Raw genomic sequence first — 23,302 nt, 5'->3', positions numbered from 1 at the left:
ACTAAATACTGATGCAACAAAACATCAGAACATGACAGGTACTTTATATGTAAGCAGTTAGTTAGTTTGGTGTGCAGCTTGAAGCAACAAAATATTTTGAACATATTTGTGAATGCTTGTTGTAAGTAGTGTTTTGTTTTAAAAATGAATATTTCAACTGATGTTTAATTGTCTAAATATTTATGCCAGGTTTATAGTTTAATAATTTATTAAAAAATTTACAGTTTCTTGTTTACTAAAATTTTTATTTAATTTTTAGTTTATTGTTTTAAATCTTTTGATAAAGATTTAAAAAGCTTTAAGTTTAAAGTGTTACCTAAGTAATTAATAATTTTGTATATGCTAGTATTTCTTGTTGTGTTTTATATAAAAGATTCATCACTCAAAACTGTCGTGTCTGATTATAGAACGTAGTCTCAGTTAGAATTAAGTAATTGTTAAATATTAATAAGATAAGGTAGGATTTAATTATGATGGGTAGCACTAATAACTTAAGTGTACCACATTCAGTTCACAACTTTACTACCAAAATTTCAACCTTTGCTAGCTGTTCTATTGATTAATCGATTAAAGTAATTTTTAAAGTTTTTAAAAACCTCATTCTGACTCAGGCTTGTTTATAGTCACTCTAGTTAGTTTTATTGACTTAAACAGCGGCAACCCTGCTAGTTTGAAAATTTTCGGGATTTTTAGAAAATCTTGGACTGCCTCAGGCTAATTGAGTTTTTTGTAAAAACCTAATTTGCAATTATTATAATGGGAGTTTTAATTTCGCTAAATTGTTGACAACATAATTTTCTATTTTAAGTAAATTTTGTATCAACCTTTATAATAATTTGAATTAATAAAACTTAAAACATATATTTAAATTTTATTTTGAACTAAACATTATTTTAAAGTTTTTTTATCTTGATTTATTGTGTCGCTGATTTAAACAGGTTCATTTATTTAAATTACATTCTTGTTAAGTTTTGGAATTAAAAAGTTCTAAGTAATAAACTTAGAATTAAAAAAAACATGTTGCTTTAAGTGAAACAATACTGTTATATAAAATTCGTTAAAAAAAAATTTGACTTAATATAAATTTTTAAAAACAAGTTATAGTTTTGAATTTACTAAATATCAACAAATAAATAAAATAATAAGCTTTTCAATAAGAGGTTTAGAAGATTATTTTAAAGTGTGAGTTAGACTAGACTAAAATATTTTAGAAAAAAAAAAAAAAAAAAAATTAACTACTTACAATTAAATTTAGAATAAAAAAAAATATAACAATTAAATACTTGTAACTACTTTTAGAATAAACAAAAATATAACAATTGACTACTTATAACACTAACTATAACGACCTGCGACAAAATACTAATTAATTGACAATTAAACTTAGCTATTTTCTTTGTATTGTAAAATATTATATAATTTTTTTAAATGACTCACAGTTTGCAGTGAGTGCATTGCGACGCTAATTTGTACATTTAATAAAGAAAAGAAAAAATAGAATTAGATAGTTGTATTTGTATAACTTTACTGTTAAAACTTGAATTAACTAATTTTACAAATAAAATATTTCACAAAGTATAATACTATACAAACAAAACAAAATATAAACAAACTTTTATTTTTATAAGAGCAAGATTAAGTTAAAAAGTGAAAAGTTAGTATTAGTTGTACAAATAATTATACAAAGTTTTAAATTTCTTCCTCATAATGATTTAATATAATGTAGCAGTAAAAGAAATGATATACTTTACAAATTATTTCACTTTTCGTTTTAATAATTTGTACAGCTTTTTAATTCCTAGGTAAAATTTAGTAACGCTATAATAAAAAAAATTATTATTTTTTTTATAAATAATAGTATGTATTTGGTTCTTTAATTACGACGAAAAACTATATTTTATTAAGTTTAGTAAAGGTTTAGTTAGAAACAAAAAGTTAAATTTGTCATGCATGTATGTTTCACAAAAAAAAAAACACTTTATAATTTTATATCAAAGGTTAGGCACCACAAATCGTCATCATAAGCAGTTAACTATCAATTAATACTAAAAAAAAATAATAAAACATTATGAAATCATTGTATTAAAGTGTGAAAAGAAGTAAATTATTTTAAATAAGTGTCTTCAGAAGTTTTTGTTAGTTTTATTATTTGTGCCACATTACTGTGGATTCAAAATATGCTTCTCAACAAGTGGCAAATCAACAAAATGCACAAGTAACTAATAAGTGCTCCTTTTAAAATAAAGTTTAGTAAAACTAGCGTTTGCTGGGTGAGCTAAGTGACGTCATTAAGTGATTGAGAGTTAATTTATCAAAGCTTTGATTAATTAAGAAAGTAATTACCAAATATGCGTCGTGCATTAATTTTTTTAATTCGTAAACTGTAGTTGCGCAAAAAATAATTATTTGTTAAGATAAAAAATAAATTGTTGCATACCTTGTTAAAAGTTTGTGACCGATGTTTGGGCAACTAAAAAATGATAGTCCTAATATTTAAAACTAGTAACTAGTAGAATAATAGTAAATCATGTAAAATAATGCTGTTGAACTACTTTTGTGTTTTAAAAAAAAGTATACTGATCAACTAAAATACTTAGATAAAGATCTGAAATTAAGATTAAACATTTACACCCAACTAGATAATATCTAGTTTTATTTTTAGTTGGTAAAAGCTTATAACTTATTAGCTTTGCACTTTATTGATGAGAACTGTCCGAATTATATTTAATGTTATTGAAGTTGTGTGTCTCATAAAACTTATTGTTTTGTAAGTAGTTGTAAATGACAGGTTGCCAACTGCTGTTCACAAGCCAAATCTCATAAATATAATTTTTTGCTTTTCGTTTTTTTAGCTTTAGTTATGGTTTTAATTTTAGTCACATAAAATTGGCGATATTTAACGTGTATATAACGTTTTTAGAACTATTATAAAATGTAGTATGACCTTACTTTGATGTTGATAATAAAATATGATTAAACACTTTTAATAAAATTTCAATTTGTTATGTTATATTGTTAAATATATCTTATCTATTATTTAGTTTTCTTTGCTGCACATTTACTGTGAAGTTAAAATTTAAAACGTCTAAACTAAATTTGCATAATTTTTAACAGTGTTTATATGAAAGTTTGATTTTTTAAAACTGGCGTTTGTTTGTTAAAAGAATTAAGACTTTTGTCTGACTATTTGACTAGTTATAAAAATAGAATAGTAATTTAAGTGAATAATTCAAGTGGTACCCAAATAAAAAAATATTAAGTAAAAACTTTATATTAGTTACTTAGATGATAGACAAACGTTTAACAAAATTTAGAACAGTATTGGACAACGCCATTTAACTTGAAAATTATTGTTAATAAATTTATTTTAATGAAGTCATTGACGCCATTTATTTTTCCCACCAAAACTTAGTTTTGTTAAAGTCAATTTATATAAAAAGCATTTCCTTCTAATACTCTGGCTATTGGGCTTTGAATTTAAAGTTACAATAATGCGACAAAAAAAGAAAATAAAAAAAAATAAAAGCAAAAAAAAACAGTCTACTAAAATTCTTTACAACATAACAATATCAAACTACAAACTAGAAGTTTCGTCGAACTAATATCTACTTGTAGTTTTAAACCTTAATTCTAACAATAAAATAAAAGTATTGTAATTTTTATTTCTTAATTTTATATTTTGAGATGTAACTTGTTAACATTGCTTCTCCACTTAATCAACACTGTAATATTGCTTGATTATGGATTTATAGTAATGCTACTTAAGTTAATTGATATTCCTGAAACAGGTTTAAGTTGTCTTGGGTGTGTTGTTGATTTTCAGTAAAGTTTATTAATTATAAAGCTAAAGAGAAAATGAATTTCAAAAATAAAATTTATTGTAACTAATTTCAAATTTTAATGCTGTCAGTAATTTCAACGTTTAGTAACATTTGAATCTTTTGTAAAGTTTAAATGTTGATATTAAGAAATTTAATGGTTATTTTAAAGTTTTGTCTGAAATTAGTAAAATTTAATTTTGTTAAATAAATTTATTTATTAGATAGAGATTAATATAAATCTATTTTATAACTTCTACTAAAGCATTTTCTAAACAATATTATCAGTTTGGTTTAAGATTTAAAAAAGTGTTTAGTTTGTAGGACATATTTAAGTATTTATTAACTAAAATTATTAAAAAAATTTATTAACAAACATTTGAAATTATATACATATGTTTTTATTTTAAGCAGAGTAGAATAAAATCTTGTTATTATGTTAACTACTAATACTTCAGTTAACAAAAAATAAGTCTATATATATAAAAACATCTGATTATGACGTTTATAACTTTTCTGACGAACTTGAAATCTCCCTCAAAGCAAAAAGTATAAAATAGTTCTTAACTTTATTTTTGAACTTGATACCGAGACGTTTTAAGTCAATTTTCAATCATAAAGTTTAAACCATCTCGGTTATAAATTTGCCCAAATTTATAATTTTTATAAGTCAAAATTTAAAAGGTAATGAAAAAAACACTTAGTTTTTTAAACTAAGTAATAAAAAAAAAATATTAAAAAGTATATCTGTGAGAATAACATCTAATTTGTCTTTACTAGCTAAATAACTTGATAAATTTACATTGTTTATTTAAAAGAAAATTACAATATCTATAAATAAAAAAAAATAAAAATTTATTGTATTGTTTTTTTCTTTCTACTTTATTTTGAGTTACAACAATACAGGGCTTTACATTAATTAAACAGCGGTTTCAAATAAGTTTACTTTTTTAAAAAGTACATTTTCATTCAAGTTCTGGCTTCTAAACTGTTAAAGCTTAAGTACATTGTAAATGTTAATTGTTGGATTTTGACAGATTAAAGCCATTTAAAACGTGTTAAAAATTAGAACCAAAACCCACAGCTCAAAAACTTTAAACTTTTTTAACTATATTTTAAAATCAATAGGCAGCTACATTGTTGCACTTAAAAAACGTGGACGAGCAAATTACTAACTTGTAATTTAAAAAGTATTTATTTTAAAAAGGGTCTTCTTACAAATATAGTATGACGTTAGTACAAAAAGTTCTAAGGTAGTACAAATTTGAAAAGCTTTAGAATAGAATAGAATTATTTCTCTACTAGTTAAATGTAAACCTTCAACAAATGGTTTGGTTGGTTAGTTGAAATAAATGTGTGTTTTGTTTTAAGCACATTATTATATTGTTTCACTATATTTTTTTTTTATTTAAAATTTTATCAAATTTTTCAGTGAATACAACCTTTATCTAGATATTTATTAATTACTTTTTTTATTATGTTTTGATTTTTCATGAACAAAATTTAAACTTTTCTTTGAGTATAGCCTTTTAATAACTTTCTCACTATAATTATTTAAACAGAAGTGTTAGTACATTAGTTTAACATTTCTTTTGACTGTTACTACAAAATAACTTTCAGCTAAAGTTTCAGTACGTAGAAAAGTATTTAATGTATAATAAAATAAAATAGAAATTTACAGAACTTTTAAATTTATTCTTATAAAGCTTTTTTTTTTGTATAAATTTAAACTTCTAAAGGCCAAAAAAAAATTTATTGCTTTGGTAAATTGATATCATTACCTATTTAATCAGCTTAAATTTTTGGCTTTAACAATCAATCATGCACATGTAATTTAGTCATTTCAAAACAATTTTTATAACAAAAACAATTTTTATGAGGTTTAGCTATGCTACGTCATTAATATTCTAGAGTTGTTTTTAGTTAAAAGTTTTTTTTCTCTTGATTGCAAATTACATAAAAACTAAATTCTAATTTAAAAAAAATTTAACGTTTCATTTGATAAAAAGTAATTTAAAACTTTTTTAACGACAATTTAAAACACACTAGCAATTTTTTAGTGTTCAACACACGTTTGTTGCTTACACTGAAAACTTATTTAAATCGAAGTTTCTCATAATTAATCGAAAACAAGTTTTTACTCTGCAGAAACAGCTTACCAATCAAACTCAAGCAAAAATAATTTTTTACCTGTTTAAATTTTCTATTATTATTTTTGTGATATTTGTTTATTTGTTATTATTTGTTACATAGATGTTTGATAATAACTTTGTAACTTTTCATTTTTAATGCACTTTTATGAAACATTTTATTAAAGGTTAAATAAATTTATATAAAACAATATTTTCAGCTACTGAAATTAGTAGTAAACTTTTAAAAGTTTTAATTAAAAATAATGTACAATCAACTTTTATGTTAAAAAATCCAACCTGAAGGGAAGTAGTTATTTAAATACAATAATTTTAAATAAAAAGAAGTGTCAAAAACTACACAACACTCGAATTTAAAACAAAAAAGTGTTAAATAAAATGTAGAAGTTTTTAAAAATTTTTATGACAAAAAGATAATAATGTCTTTTTGACGTATACAATATTTAAAGACAAAAGTTTGTTTTAAATAAAAATAAATATCGTGATGTCTATCTTAAACAATAAAAAACTAAGCACAACGGTATTTTTAGGTTGTAAACAACGACCAAATTAAACATTAGTAATTAATATAAATTTAATTTTTTATAAAAAACCACATACGAAACTAATAAACAGATACAATTAGCTTATGTAAACTATGTCTGAACTATGATAATAAAAACACCTTTCTAATAAATTTTAAAAATATTTTTAATGAATGCTTTATACAATATACATTGCTACTCATGTAATTATATTTTTAACTTTAGAAAACAGTTACGTTATCTTTTGTTTGTTTATTAAAAATCTAAAAATATATTTTTTACATTCTTTTAGGTTGTTTTTCTTAACCAAAAAACTACTTTTACTTTTTACATTTATCTATGCTTAAGTGCAGTATAGGTATTAAAGCTATGACATAAAAAGTGATATGTTATTTAACTTTTTTTTACAAAACTTAGTACACAAATACGTCACTTAAAGGCTTCTTCTAAAAAATTATACGTGAAGTATTTTAACCTTTTTTAAAACTTCGTACTATTTTGATCAAAATCAATCATCGTTTATAAAAAATAAATAATAAATTTAAATGTATATTAGTTTATTGTGTCAGTGATTATCTTTTATAACTGCAACTTTCTTTATTTTTAGCTTTTTTTTATGTTGACAATTAGAAGCAGATACCGGTGAAACATATAATATGTTATTAATCTTTAAACTGAACGACAAAAAAGCTCTCAAAATAATCGGTCCTAGAACTTGGTCCTAAAAGAATTTTTTGGTTATTTTGTTGTAGATGGGTAAAATCTTAAAATACTTTGGACAGATTTGTTTATATATTTTCATAAAGTTTAAATAAATATTGTATTAAAAAAAAATGTATGAGGTTAGTTTTTGAAAACTTGTGTATTATTTTTCAGTATTGAGAAGCTGGTACTCACATTTAAAATCAAATAAAAAATATCGTAATACAACTTTAACCACAGCTTAAAGCTGTCTTTGCTTTAAATATTCATTTGAAATATCCAGGACCGACTGAATTATTTGCTGTTTCTACATTATTTTAAGTTTAAATGTTATTTAGGACATAATTTACATTGATTTTCAAAAAGTTATACTTTATAGTTCTAATAGTTTAGTTTTCATTGTTTAATTGAACAGGTTTTAACATAAAACCGTTTTTACATGGTTTATAAAATATCAAAAAAAAACATTAAACATAAGCTTTTCGTTTTAGTTAATTTTAGTTTTATCAAGTTAGGTTTTATAAAAAAAAAAAAATGTTTTTTAAATATTTAGATCCCTAATAAAATAAATTTGATCAAAATTAAAAAAAAAAACCTTTGGGTAAATTTTTTTTTCTACTTAGTTTTAGAAATTGTTTTCATTAAACCTTTTACTTTTTACAATAACTTTATATATTTTATAAAGTAGCTTATAACTAAACTTTGCTTAAAATATCTTTGAACGTTACTAAAAGGTCAGTATATTACACAAATAATACAGTATAAATTTCTTTACTGTAGTGTTTTTAAAGTATATGCTCTTAAAGTAAGTTTCATACAACATTTTGTTTGTTTTACAATATGAAATGTATATCTTGCAATTAGTAAATTTTCATAACTATGAAATTAAACTTATAAAACTGCCTTTTTTCAAAGCTATTTAGTTTTTAATTATTCCTTAAATGTTAAAACAAAAAAAAAATCCATAACTAAAAATACATAGCTGCCTATTTTTAAGGGATTTTTTTACAGTTATAAACAAACAAAAAAAAACCCACTCTATTGAAATGTCAATATGACACTTAACAAATTAATTAGTAAGAAAATATTAAATATTATGTTGAATTAAGAGTGAAACTTGTCAAATTTATGTGCGACTAAACCTAAAAATCAGCTCGTTAATAATGTTTCAAAAATTCATAAAATTTTCTTAAACATTTGTGTTGTAAATCTAGCTGACGTCATAATTAGTTAAACATAATCTAAAAATAACCAATTAAAAATTACTTTAAGAAAATTTGCTTTTGGTATTTATTTAATATTTAAAAGGTTTTGGTTTAAAATAATAATTTAAATAGTTTGCTTTATAACTTCAGTGGAAAGATTAAAAAGACATTATATTATTTTCAATTAATAATTGACGAGCGTGGTCAAAAAGTTTAGTTCAATAAAGTCTAGTTTTGGGTTTATGTTCAATAAAGTGTTAAGCTAAATTTTATACATTTTCAACACTTTATAAGACAAGCTGATTACCTGCATCGCACTTGTGTATAAAGCAACTAAAAAGAAGTAATTTACCTTTATTAGAAAACTAAAGATAAAAAGATTAGTACTAGATTTAGATTAGTTTTAAACCAAACAAACAAAAAACAGCGAAGCACTTTCTAAAAGTATTTTATTAGTATATAAAAATTTTATAACATTTTGTGACCAAAAATACAAATCTTCAAATCCAATCGTAATTTTATAATTCGTATCTTATTTATATCTTAAAATTTAATTTAAGTTTAGTGCTCAAAAGTGAATGACGTGTTTACGTGTTAGTTTCTATTTTAAAATAGATCTACAAAAAAAAACGTTCTTAACTTGAAGTTCAACAATAAGTCATATTTTTAAAGTCTAGACATGTTTATAAGTAACTTTTTTTTATTATATATTGAAATTTTTTTAAAGTAAATACATATTACAATATAATAACTCATATTTTGCCTACTTGTTATGCTTTTTCAAGTAAACATTTTACATATTTTGAATACCGTTTAATATTTTATAAATCATAGAACACCGTCAGTCTAACAAAATACTTAAGTACAAAATTTTTTTTTTATACATGCTTTGCTTGGTTAGATACATATGACATAACGCCTTATAAGGTTTTATTTACTACAAATGGATAAATATTTTGATTGCATAGATTCGAATGTAATACATAAACTATGTATATTTCATACTACTAATTATAAAATCATGAAACATTATGAAGTTAGTTTATAACGTCAAAAAATGTGACATAGTCATAGAAAAACAACATAAAAACTTTTTAACTTAATTTACAAAGGTTGTGCTTGTTAATCAATGACGTCATTTCAATTATGGTAAGTTTTTAGGTTACTCACGTGACCAAATCTATATGTATTTATCTAAATAAAAAAATTGTAAAATAGGGAAATAAAATTTCTTTTATTAAGTTTTTTTAAAGATTTAATTGTCGCTTAGTTAACCATTATTACAAAAGTAAACAATAAGTTTGAAAACAAAAAAAAATATATATAAAAGTATTTTTTGAACTAACCTTTGTTATTTCTCCAGTTAACATCTACAAAGATCGTAAAATAAATCCCAAGCTATCAAAATATTATTATGGTACTTAAAAACTTAACTACTTTAATAGTATACATAATAAGTTAAATTAAAAAAAACTTATATTTATCTCATTTCTGTGCTACAAAATCAAACAGCAGATGCTCAGTTGTAACATTTTTAAGCTATGTTTAATAAATTCCTATAAAATTGTTAAAAGTTTGTGGTGCAAATCTATATGACGTCATGTTAGCTCAAAAGTTATCAACTGAAAGTTAATTTCATAATGTTTGATTTCGGTAGATTTTTAGTATTTAAAAAAGCTTAATCAAAAAAAAAAAAAATATTTTTATAATTTTTAATGTGTTTTGATATCTATTATGATTTTTTTAGAAATATTACAATTTATCAAAATAAAAAGTTTTTATAATAAATACAATTGACAATTACAATTAATATACAGAAAACTCCAGGATATTGGCGTACGAAAGCTTAAACACTTAATTTTTGTTATACTAAAATAATCTAAACTCATATTTATCGCTAGAATCTAAGTTTTCAAAAACTTTTTGGAATCACCTTAATAAATATAAAAGCATCGGGCTTTTTATAATCTTTTGATTGAAAACTGTTAAATAGTATATATTGTAAGAATATTAGACCACATCTAGAAAAACAAAATTTATATAAAAGTACCAGTTTCTTTGACGTTTATATATGTTTGTTTAAAAATTGTTATTTTCCAACTACTCGTATCTAACAAAACGAGTTCGTCTACTTCTGAAACCTAAATCTTTTATGATAATTAAAAGTTAATAATGTATATATATATAAAGTAAAGTTGTTACTTAAAATATTTAGAATTAATTAAAAAACGATTCAAAAATGCTTCTGAGAAGTCTACTACTACATTTTTTTAGTTTTTTATTCCAAGCAAATATTATTGATATTTTTTTTATTTCTATTAAGCTTTAGCCTTCTGTCAATTAATTTTAAAATAGTTTGAGAGTTTCTTGTAGCTGTATTTTAGATAAAAAATATTAAGTTTGATGTTAAACACAAAACAATGTTAAAGTAGTTTCGAAATATACAGCCAATAATTAGGTTGTCCGAGAATCTGGACAGAGTTGTATTTCTATTTATTTTATTTTTTGACACTTTATAAATATCATATTGGTTAATGTTTTTTATACCAAAAAATACCTAACTGAAAATTGTTATTCCAAAAGTTTAAGACTTTAATTGACTACGACTACAAAATAACTTGGTGCTAATACTTTTAGTATTTTTATACCAATTTCAGAAAACTTTTCTGAAAAAAAAATTTTCCGAGAAGTTTTTTTAATGATTGTTATGAGCCACAAACATGTAGTAAAAATAGAATGGAGTTTTCGAAAGTAGAAGTTAATATCCTGGCTTTAATTTATTACTTTAAATTTAAACAACGTTTACCGGTAATGCAAAATGACGTCACTAAATTATGTTTAAATTTCATGTTTAGATAAAAATTTTAAATAAAATAATTTGAAAAATAACAATCCCTAATAAATTCAAATTATTTGCTCAACAATTTTAGGTGCGTGTTTAAACTTACAAAAGTATGGCTTTATATTAATCTTAATCTAGTTTTTAAAATATTTTGTTATTTGTAGAAATTAAATTTAGATTAAACGTTTTGCTATGTTTTAAGCAAACTAACCGTTAAAACTATGCTTTTTTTTTTAATATATTCGAAAAGAATTTGAATTTTTACTAGTCACATTTAAAAAAAAAAAATTAACTAAAAGGTAAACGCTAAAATTATAATTAAAGTTTGAATTATAAACGAATAAAGATAAAAATAAAACTTATTCAATAAGTCTATTTGCGTTATTGCAATCTTAATTAAATATTTTTAAATTAACTTTTAAGTAAATTATTAAAGTTTTTAAAGTAAATAACAAGAATTAAAAAAAAAACAAAGTTTTATATGCTTTTAAATGTATCATTAATATTTTAATTTAAAATTTGAAAGTAATGATTATACTAAATATATATTTTTTAAACTCCATACTTTTAATAATTGTCTTATTTTAGTTAAACACAATTACATTTAACTAATTTTGTTTCAAATCACTACAAAAAATGCAAAAAAACACAAGTTTTAAATATAGAGATTTTAGAATTTTTTTTTAATAATGTTGTGTTGTTAAAATAAATAAATATATTTTTGTTATTTACATGTAGTTTTGTCTTAAAACACTCATTTTATATCTGAAAGTTAGTGTATATTTCATTTTACGTTTAAACAATTACTTTTATATTTAACATTTAGTTATAATTTAATTTTCTTATGAATGTTTTTAGCTTCAATGTAACCATATATTAATTTAAAATAAGTCTTTAAATACTTTAATGTTATTCAAAATTGGTTTTTTATTCAATTTTTTTTAATTTTGTTTCAAATTAAAATAACATTAATTTAATTTAAGCTATATTGTTCAACATTTATTGTAAAAGACAGAAACCATTTGTTTAAGCGAAGTGTTTGTAAATGTATTTTAGTAATCTAATTTTTAAACTTAAATTATTTTACAAAAAAGTAAATTAATCTTTATAAAAGTTATATTTATAATTATAAAATAATTAATGTTATAATTTATTTCATAAAGTGTAGTGTTTAGTAGATGAAATACTTAACTAATTTAACGTAATATAAGTATCAGTGTGGAGCATATGTCTATTACTGACCAATGATTAATTTTAATACCTGACATCTATGTAATAACAATTTGATACATAGTCATGATATAATTATAAGAACAAAACGTTGTAACTAGAACTTATGACCTTAGAAATATTTTTACTTAGAAAATGCATTTTTTTAAACGTTTTTAAAAATCAGAAACTGATCAACTTAACTAATGAAATAACTTAAGAATAAATTATATTTATTCTATTATAAGACGACAATTAAATTAACGAGGAAAATTTTTATTTTTCTGAATATAGATTTAAGAAAGTTTAAAAAGTTCTGTGTCTTAAAGGAATTTGAATTTTAACTACAAAAATGTGGAATTTTTAATTGTAGCATATAATTAAATCAGTATAATATAAATAGCATATGTAGCGTAAAATTTTTTATCTGTGGTTTTTTGCAAGCTTAGTAAGTTTTAAGTTGAATCAAAACAAAATAAAAAACTATATCGGCCTTAGTCTAACATTTATCTACTCCGACAGTCTTAACGACGACAGCGACGCGACCGGCCCCCGGAATGATGGTTTCGGTTAAATGATGTTGACGTGCGACTCTGCTTGGTGGGTTCATGAAGAGCACGCAGTGATTCGTAGGCTACGTTGCAGCTCGTGTAGTTGTTTTGCCTAATCTCACATTACACAAGTTATTCAAAACCTGCTTGTAAACAACAGGAAAAAAAGAGAATTCGACAAAATTTTCAAATTAACTAAATACTCTTAAAAGTAATTAATCAAAAAAAAAAACGAGTAAACTAAAAATACTTATCAAATTAATTACAAAATCTAAAAAAGATAACTGATCAAAAGTGGACTATTTAAAAACGTTAAATGTAGTTCTAGATCCTTTATCACGACCAAACAAATAATTAAGTTTAGATTTATTTTTTTAATTATAATTGCCTTTACTACTAGTAAAGTGTTTTGATTTTTAAAAAATAAAATTTGCTCAAAACAATTAAAAATATTGTCGTGACTTTGGCAGACTTTAAATTGTACTTAATTTAAAAATACTGCATTATTTGTGGGCTTTGTATGTTATTTAACTCTGACAAACATTCGTCGCTCCGTTTCTCCAATATGTTGGGTATCTAGGTCACATATACATTTAAACTTATAAAAGATGCAACTTCTAACATAATAAAAGTAATTTTCAGAACTACTAAAGCTGTCAACTATTTACTTAGTACTATATATTTCATCTATCAAAACTTACAGAAAAAGATGTATTTTAATTATAATTGAAAAACGATTATGTTACTACAATTCAACTTTAATTAAACTATATAAGACAAATTCTAGCTTCTTTTTTAAAATGAGAACTATTTTTGACCTAGTATTTCATATCAATGTAGTTTGGAAAGTAATTTTCTAATACTTCTTTGAATTTTCGTAAGCTTTCAGGAAGTTGTGGTCTATCAACTAGCTTTACTAAATATGCAAAATCAAACAACCTGTTTTGATTTTTTAAATTAGAATTTATGATCGATTCGTACATTACATGCTAAGAGATCTTTTTGTTTACCTAGGCCTTTTATATTTCAAAAATTTATATATAAATTATTTCATAATACTTTTACTTTCTAAACAAAATTTATTAAAACAAAAATTTCAAGCACAAAAAAAAACAATAGTTTCTAAATATTTTGGATCAAACAAAAAGTCAACATTGTTTTGTTATGTTTTAAATCTGAATTTAATATATAAGTAGTTTTGATGGAAATTTATATATAATTTATTAGTTACATAGTTAGTTACAATTTGAAAATATCTCATAAAGTATGTTTAATTTTACTATGTTGTAAATTTAGTTTATCATCTAAATAATATATTCAATATTGTTAAATACTTTTTTGTTTAATTTTGATTGTACACAAGTTACAAGTAAATCAATTTAGCTTGATATAATAAGTCTCAAATGAACCCATGAAATGTTATCCAATTGAAATTTGGGTTCCCCATTAAACCAAGTTGCAAAAGTTTTGAACCGAAAATGTCTCAAGGGATTACATTTTGTTGATACAATGATAAATCAACTCCGTTTTCTTCAAGGAAATCAATTGAACCATCACTTTTTTCTTCACTACTGCATAGTTAAGTTGGTTAAGTAGTTTTAATACTTTTAAATTAATATTTTTTTAGTAACAAATTTTTGAATAATTAGTTTTTGTTAATCATTATTTATAGAATAATATGACTGTTCAGATATTTTTACCAGTAAGTTTGTAACTTATTAGTCAACATAAAACAAGTGCATTGTAACAGTTGAATATATACTTAAAAAAATTAAAATAGTCCAAATAGTTCATTAAATAACATTCAAATACATCACATCAAAAGGTTTTTCGAAAAGTGTATTTTATTAAGTTTAATATACTTTTTTGACACAATAAATTAAACACTTTTATTAAAACTAATTTGTTAGAAAATACAGCGTATAAATTAAAATCTTAACCTTTTATCCCACTGAATGTTGAATCTTATGTTAAGAGGTGGAAAATATCCATTAGGATCAATTATTGAAAGTCCAACGCTTATTACATTTAAGATATCCACATTTGTTTTCAGGTGACCTTCGTTCAATTGAGTACCTCTGTTACTCGTTCTATATTGTTGATCATCACCTAGTGGGGACCCAGGATATTCGGTATCCTTAGAGAAATAAATCAAGTCTATTAATGAAAGTTCTACATTCTTTATTATTGTTATATTTCAAACATTAATTAAGATTATTATTTATCAATCAGATAATTTATCTGAAAATAAAAATAAATATTTTACTAACTAGATTGTATTAAAATTATTACGCTAAGTTTGTATTTTAGTATCTAATTAATTAGCGTACTAAAAAATGTTTACCAAGCACTATAATAGAAGAAATTTAAGTTATAACATACAATTGCAATATACAAATTATGCACATTTTTTATGTGGTTACTTATAAATTCCATATTTGCATCGAAGTTATATTTCCGTATGTCTAAAGATATGTATTCACTCATTGTGTTTTCTTTTTTAAATAAATCTGAAAAATAAATCAATTAAATAACAAGTATATAGGTTATGCAAGTATATTACTTAAACTAAGTCATTGACCATACCGCTATTAAAATAGTTCTACCTTACAAAGCTAAAAAGCTATTTCAAGCTATACAAATTTTACTTAATCAGATTTTTTATCTTATTTAAATATATTATTTAATTTAAAAGAATTACATAGAAGTTTTTTTAATGAACTAAATATTTTTAGAAGTATAAAACTTTCTGTATTTGTATTGTTGTATGTTCAATAAAATTTCTAATTAAAAACAATACAAATTTTGGTCATATTAAACTAATGTTTTTCTTTAATATACTAGTAAGCTCAAAAACATTAAGATATTTCTATCAAGCATTTATACTATTCAAATTACCAACTTTAATCAATTAAATCATTAGGCTAGTAGTTTGTATCATATAAAATATAGTAAATACTTATTCAGATTTTAACTTTTTAGTAAACTATTTGATATACTTTTTCGTTGTATTTTAATTTAAACAAAAAAAAAAAAATCTTTTATTGAAAAATAATACGGTAATACTTTTAAAATATCCGATGAAACTTTATTTTAATTTCTACTATTTAATAATTTTTTTAAATGACTAAATTAGAATAAAACAAACAATTTAATTGCAACTTAATGATAAACTAGTAAGCTCATTACAACTTAAACTATACGAGTGCCAAGTTAGCTTGTAACGTTTTTCAAAAATTAAAAAAAAATTCCAAACTTTAGATCCAATTATTTTCTTTATCTTATAAGCTTAAGAATTTTTTTTAAGTTAGAAAAACAGTCCTTTATCTTTAATAAAAAAAAAATCCATTGGGTTGGGGCTTGACTTTTAGTGTGGGGCCCATAAGAAAATATTAAGTTTTTTTATCAATTTTTGCTAATCTCAAATTAAAAAAAAGGTGATTAAATTATTTAAGTATTTTTAATATTCATATTTATCAGCCAACAATTCTGTACAACACTTTATTTTTTCCAACTGTTAATATTTTGTACTATTTAACTTTATTCTAGAATTCATAATTCCAGAATAATTCCAAGTAGTACGAAGTATGAGTTTAGTTTATATTTTTACTTAGCTTGAATCAAAAAATTAAAAGTTAGATAATTTTTTTTTTTGAATGTTTAAATATATATTTTTTAATGCTATACAAATTTAATTTTTAGCAACTGTTGATGTTTTTCTTTATTTGACCTTATTTCGGAATTAAGAAATCTGGAATAAGGCTAAATAGTACAAAATATTAGCAGTTCGAAAAAATAAAGTGTTGTACAGAATTAGTTGACAAATAAGTATGAATATTAAAATAAATATATACCAATTTTATTAACAATTTTTTTATTATTTTAACTTAATAAAAATTCATAAAAAAATTAATTTTTTTCTATGGGGCCCCACTCTAAAAGTCAAGCCCCAACCCAAAGGATGTCTTTTTAAATTAAAGAGAAAGGATCGTTCTTAAAAAAAAATATTTAGATATTAAGATAGGGAAAATAATTAGATCTAAAGTTTGGATATTTTTTAAAATTCTTGAAAAAAGTTATCAAGCTAACTTCACACTCGTTTAAACTCGGCTTGTCTTTTAGTGTGGGCCCCTAAGAAAAAATGATTTTTTTTATAAATTTTTTCTTAGCTCCAATAAAAAAAAAGTTGATAAAATTGATACATGTTTTTTGATATTCTTAATATAAATATATAAAAGTTCCAATAAACAACAATAATCACTACAAAAATTTTCTGGCACTTTTTATATATATGATAAGCAAAATAAATTAAAAATATCATGAAAAGAACTTGATAAATATAAATACAATTATTTTTTATTTCTTTTTGAAATGTAGTTCAATTTATGGAGAGAAATTCTAATACTTACTAAAGAGTTCTAAGAAACTATTGCCAATAAAATCAGAAAATTCTTATTTAGTTTAAACAATGTCAACAATTTGTAAAATCACAGCTCCCTAAAGACTTTACTTATAAACTAATTTAAAAATACTTTTTTTAAACATGCAAGTTGCTAATTTGATTCTTTTGATCTATTTAGTACATCTTATATACGCTTGCTTATCCTTCGCCATTCTTTTCTAAAAATAAAACTATTAAACAGTCATACTGAAATTGGTAAGAAATATTAGCTCGAAATAAGTTCTTTTTGTTGGTTATACTAAGATATTCAGTTTTGATAATTACATGAAACTTGCCTAAAACTAATAAAAACAGGGTTTCCAATCTCAAAAAAAAAAAAAAAGTGTCCTGAGTGACCACAAACTGTCTCCAGTCATGAGATACTTGAAATTCTCAAACTTTTTAATTTTTAGTTTAAAACTCAATAAAAACCTTGGCTTAACTGGTTATTAAATAACAAAATATTAAAAGTATATCAACTAAACCTCACTCAAAAAAAAAAACAAACTTTCACCTGAGTTTTTTATTTCTTTTAAATAATAAAATATCTTGAGTTGACCTGCATTAAAAAAAGTTAAAATTAATTGGTTTGTCCGAAGTTTTTTAAAACTTCAAAATATTCCGAGTAATCTTAAGTTTCCTGAATATCCCAAGTCTGTGGCATCACTGTATAAATCTGAAAAAAAAAAAATATTTATGGAAGATATTGATTTAAAGTTATATAAAGGAAACATATATGTTTAGAATGCAGAAAAAATTACAGCAAAAAACACGAGTAACACTTAGTGAACTGCATATTTTAGACTAAATATCTTAGATACCTTATCTTAAAAATAGCAGGGTTTTCTAAAAAATTTGTCACTCTGTAAATTTAACTGTATATAAGCTATGCTACTTGTTTTAATACAAGCTGCCTTGAAAAGTATTTTCACAGGTACAAAACTCTTATTTGAAAAGTATTTTCACAGGTATAAAACTCTTATTTGAAAAGTATTTTCACAGGTATAAAACTCTTATTTGAAAAGTATTTTCACAGGTACAAAACTCTTATTTGAAAAGTATTTTCACAGGTACAAAACTATTATTTGCAACTTATTATCTAAAATTACTTTCACTACTTAGAACATTACAATTAGGTAGTATTCTAATTTTATACAGAGAAAACAGGAAGATATCAAATCAAAAATAAAATCTACAGCATTAATTAAGAACAATATTAAAGTGCTATTACTTGATCAAACAATCTTAAATATAAAAATACTTATCAAGAATGTTCGACATTACAAGTTAGTAAATAAGTAAACTGTCATACAATGATAAAATTAAGTTCTTCAATTAAAAAGTTTTAAAGTTCGTAACTCAAAACATTAACAATTGTTTACAGTTTGAAGGCTAAAATTTAAGAATGTTTACACCAAATATTTTATTTAAGTGTCAAAAACCGCTTGCTTAAACTTATTTTAAACTTAGTATTAATTCTTTCCTATATATGACATTTTTTTAGTCAACTAATCTCAAACATTTTAGTGATTTTAACTTAAGAAATTGAAAGTAATTTTTTTTGGCAAGCAAAAAATACATAGCAAAATAGTTTTTTAGTGAGCTTAAAAGTACTTAACTTTTCCAATTTATTAATATATGTTTGTATCGGTCTATAATTTGTACTTTTATATTAATTAATCACAATAAAATTATCATCTAAACATTTGAAACTCGAGATTATTTGTCGAAACAAAAATTAAAACTTAAGATTTAACTATGTCTTATTAATTCGTCTTAATTAAATATTTTCATACTTTTTATTATATTACCAACCATATAACTAGGGATTACTACTATAAATACGAATTAATACTGAAAATTTATATCATATTTTACTAAAACAAAAGTTAGTTTATTTATTTGATTAATACTTTAATTTATTGACCAAACACTTGCCATAGTTTAGGTATAACGTTATTCTAGTGGTATAAAAAACTTAAATTCCCTAGTAACAGTTTTAAATAGTTTTTGTTGCCAAAAGAGTAAACATTTTATAACGATTAATTTTCATGAAAATTCGAGATTATTAGCTTTGCATAAAAATAATTGACATAATTCAAAAAAGAAATGTTTCTGAATATCGATCAAAGGTTTGTTTGTTTAACATAAAATGTTACTCTAGATTGTTCAGTCGAAAATTTTCACTTACAAATCTAAAAGTTGTTGAAAAAGGTGCCAAAACGGTTTAGAACTATACATTAAGGAAAGTGTTACTAATATTTAAAAACTGTTTTAATTAATCAGTTTTATTACTGCTAAAATCTACAAAATAAAACTGTTAATTTAATAAATCTTTAAATTTTCTTTTCTAGTGGTTTTCACAGTGTACACTCGTAGACACTAGTTCACACTAGAACTTTTTTTAGAGTGCACCAGACTTTCGGGGTGCATGAAACTTATTTTAAGAAACATGATTTTTTTTTGCGCAGAAACCATATAAAAGTTGTGTTTTTCTAATTCTCTTTACATTTAAGACATATTCAACCTTGATATCTTACTGACCACTTTGTTATTAATAAAAGACCATTTTTGGACTTTCCTATTTATTTTCTCTTACAATATGTAAAAATTCTTCCACCCTTAGTCGCCCAAAGATAAACTGAAGTGAGGAAGTCATTTATGTTTTAAAAAAACAAAATAATAAGGTTAGTATTTTATTTAAGTTAAATTTTGTTCACTCTTATTGTTTAAAAGCATTTTGCTAGATCAAAAATCACTATACTACTCAGCTTATTCAACTGATATTTGAACAAAAAATTAGTTAGGCCAAAAAAAATTATTTTGGTATACTTATAATGAAATTAAAGTATAGAATGGTCAATAAGATAAGGGCTGTCACATACTTAGCTTTCTAAGATTAACTAAGTCTAGTTTTAAATCATAAAAAACCTAGATCAACTAGTTTTAATATATTTACAAAACTTTAGCATAATTGAGACTAGTTATAAATTACTTGAAAATCTTAAGTTTATTTTGAGTTTAAAATTTATTACTGTTTCTTTTCTTGAAATATTTTAGTTTGTATTTAATTATTAATATTTGAAAAAAAATGGATCTATAACTGTCTAAGTTTCATTTTAATATAAATTAGTTTTTTGTTTATATATACCACTCTCAAAAGCTAGCTTGTTACTTGATATTAAATCTAGCTTGATTTCTGACGCAAAGAATAATTAATATGTAATAGTGTCAAAAATTGTTTTCATATGTAAATACTAAAACTCTGGTTGACCAAAATTGAATTCAAGTCTCTAGGAAAATTTTGGCTAATATTGGTAACTTCTCTCAAAATTCAGGCTAGTTTCTAAAACTTTTTTTCATGACAAAAATGACTTTTTTAACTTGTTTTTACAAATATTTTTCTATTATAGTTATTTTGAAGATATAATTTTTGCTCTACTAATTTAAATATAAAAGATGAATTGTTAAACTTTTACTTGGTCAATGAAAAAGAGTTTTTGCTTTACTCTACTGAGCATTGTTGGCCTTGAAAATGATGAGTTTTACAGGGTTGCCTATAAACTTGTAAACCTGGAAAAACCTGGAGTTTGACAAATAAGGCTTAAAATCGGATATTTGAGAAATTTTGAACAAAAAAAACTAGAATACCTGAATTTTGAACAATTTCTACTAGTTAGGTAGAAAAATGCTATTTGACATAAAAAATGTACCATAAAGTTTTGTTATCATCAATTTTTTTTCACCATCAAAAATTTTTTTCATTATCAATTTTTTATCATAAAAAAAAAATTTTGAATTGGTTTTTTAATGTTTTTATACTATTTAACACGGTTTTTTACTTTCTTTACTTTAAAATAAAAATATACTCATAAGTTTGTACTTTTGAAAACTAGGGGTAATTTTGAAAGCCTCTTGAAAGTTATGCCGTAAACATCTGGCAACCTTTTTAATAGCAATTTAAGTTTTTTTTAATACAAACATGACAGTGTTTAAATTCAAGTTTTAAATTATTTCTAAATCAGTTTTGTTTCATGGTATTTTTACTTTTTTTACAGTTAGACTTTGTAAAAGCAGTCAGATCAACTTAGTTTAATTTAGAATTTTTACAAAAATTCACTCTGACTGAGGCTGATATTAATTTTTTTCATAATTTTAGCTTCACTCAATTTATTTTTAAAATATCTAGCCATTTTTTTAACTATAATGTTTTCTTCTTATTAGTTTATAGGAAATTATATTATAATTATCTAAGATTTTTAGGTATCAAGCATCATTAAAAGTATTATAAGTAATTATTGTTAATTGACAAATTTATTTTAACCAAATACTTTAAGTTTTAAGTGTAACATATTAACAGAATTAATTACAAACATAACTTACTTAAATATTGTTTCAAGAATTTTTTTTTTGATGATTCTATTATTTATACAACTTTAAATGTCCTTGGAATTTACTAAAAACAAATAAATAATAAAGTAAATTAGGGAGAAATATATTTGAAGAATAAATACAGTGTTGTTACACATTTAGTCTAGTTTGAACTTTATTAAAAAGCTCTAGCTAGTTGATCCAAGTTGATTTGAGTTCCCTAGCTCTAGCATATTTCAGGCTAGTTTAAAATAAATCTAATTATAAATATTTTAATTTATATCAATTTACATGTTATTATTTTTAATCATTAACATTATCTATTTTTTGAATATTGTAGTTTCAATTTTTAAATGTTGTACCTCTTTAAATGTTATAGCTCTTTTATTATAGTTACTTACTTTATAAATTGAAATAAGTTGATATTAGTATCCAAGTTATTAAGCTTTTCTAATATTAAAATTTAATAAATTAATGTTTTTATATTTTTTGAGACATATACATGTTAAACTATTTGTTAAAGTTATTGACAAATTTTAAATTTGATAACATTTCAGGTTAATACTTTACCTTTTAACGTAGAATTCAATATATATTTTATGTGTGTATAATGTTGGAGACTAGTATATAGTATTATTTCTTTATGTTTGTGTTTATACAAATATTTAATGTTTTAAAGTTTAATAGTCTCTTTTTTCATAGATTTTTAACAAACAAATTTTTTTATTTTTAAAAAACATATAAAACATATTTAAGAAATTTTTTTAAAGTAATTGTTAAATTATCATAAGAAGTTTCAAACCTAGTAGCATAATTGCTAAGTTTATATAAAAAATTGCCAAATTTTCAGTTGTTTTTATGTAAATCATTCATGTATTTGTTCAGTATTCAAAACTTTTTTTTTGAACTCTTACATCCCTGCTTTGTATAGTTGACATTTAATAAAACTTATAAAAGTTCCTGTAAAAAGATTTTGTTATAACATGGTATGTAAAACTATAAAAATATATGAAATCCCTGTGTGTATTAATACTATACTATTTGTTGTAAAGAAGTTTTTCATGCATTTTATCAGAAAAATATGTTTTATTGTTTATATGTAAATACCTGTGAAGACAGTTTAATGGATAACTACTTTTGTAGATCTTAAACTATTAAAGCTTTAATTAACTCAGATTGACTAAAGTTAGTTTATTTCACCCAAGTTTTCTGCTAAAGAAATTCTAACCTTCATTTTAGTTCTTTATTTCGCCAATAATTAACTGAAGCTGTTTGTTTCACATTATTCTATGATTTTGTGATAAGCAGATCATCATTTGATGTTCGTGTAAAGTACTAAAACTCTTGGTAAGAAAAAAAATTTTTTTGAAAATTGTAATTTGTGTGTTGCAGACACTATACAGTTGTTTTCTGAAGCCAGGTAAAAATAAAAATCATAGTTTTATTGTCTTAAAAAATCAGCAATTTAAAATAAAATTTATTAGTGTAC

The 23,302-nt window shown here is 22.5% G+C and overlaps 1 protein-coding gene across 1 annotated transcript; it reads right to left on the bottom strand.

Moving 5' to 3' along the window:
- Positions 1-14,484: 14,484 nt before the first annotated feature.
- On the bottom strand, positions 14,485-15,488 carry LOC145832063 (CCR4-NOT transcription complex subunit 7-like). The gene is made up of 3 exons (XM_082939424.1): positions 15,384-15,488; positions 14,942-15,138; positions 14,485-14,572 (listed from the first exon to the last, which is right to left on the bottom strand). The coding sequence occupies exons 1-3, from the start codon at positions 15,486-15,488 to the stop codon at positions 14,485-14,487; spliced, it is 390 nt and encodes a 129-aa protein (XP_082795550.1).
- Positions 15,489-23,302: the final 7,814 nt, after the last annotated feature.

Source organism: Thalia democratica, chromosome 3 (genome assembly GCF_965202585.1).
Source record: "Thalia democratica chromosome 3, ktThaDemo2.hap1.1, whole genome shotgun sequence".
Classification (NCBI taxonomy): domain Eukaryota; kingdom Metazoa; phylum Chordata; class Thaliacea; order Salpida; family Salpidae; genus Thalia; species Thalia democratica.
This window is presented reverse-complemented; position numbering and strand designations above follow the sequence as displayed.

What these genes read in the sequence shown, in the direction of transcription:
- LOC145832063 (XM_082939424.1), bottom strand. Translation starts at nt 15,488, where the DNA reads ATGAGTGAATACATATCTTTAGACATACGGAAATATAACTTCGATGCA. An exon ending in ATAATTTGTATATTGCAATT is followed by an intron (nt 15,139 to 15,383) that starts GTATGTTATAAC and finishes TATTTCTCTAAG; the next exon opens with GATACCGAATATCCTGGGTC. An exon ending in AACATTCAGTGGGATAAAAG is followed by an intron (nt 14,573 to 14,941) that starts GTTAAGATTTTA and finishes TTAACTATGCAG; the next exon opens with TAGTGAAGAAAAAAGTGATG.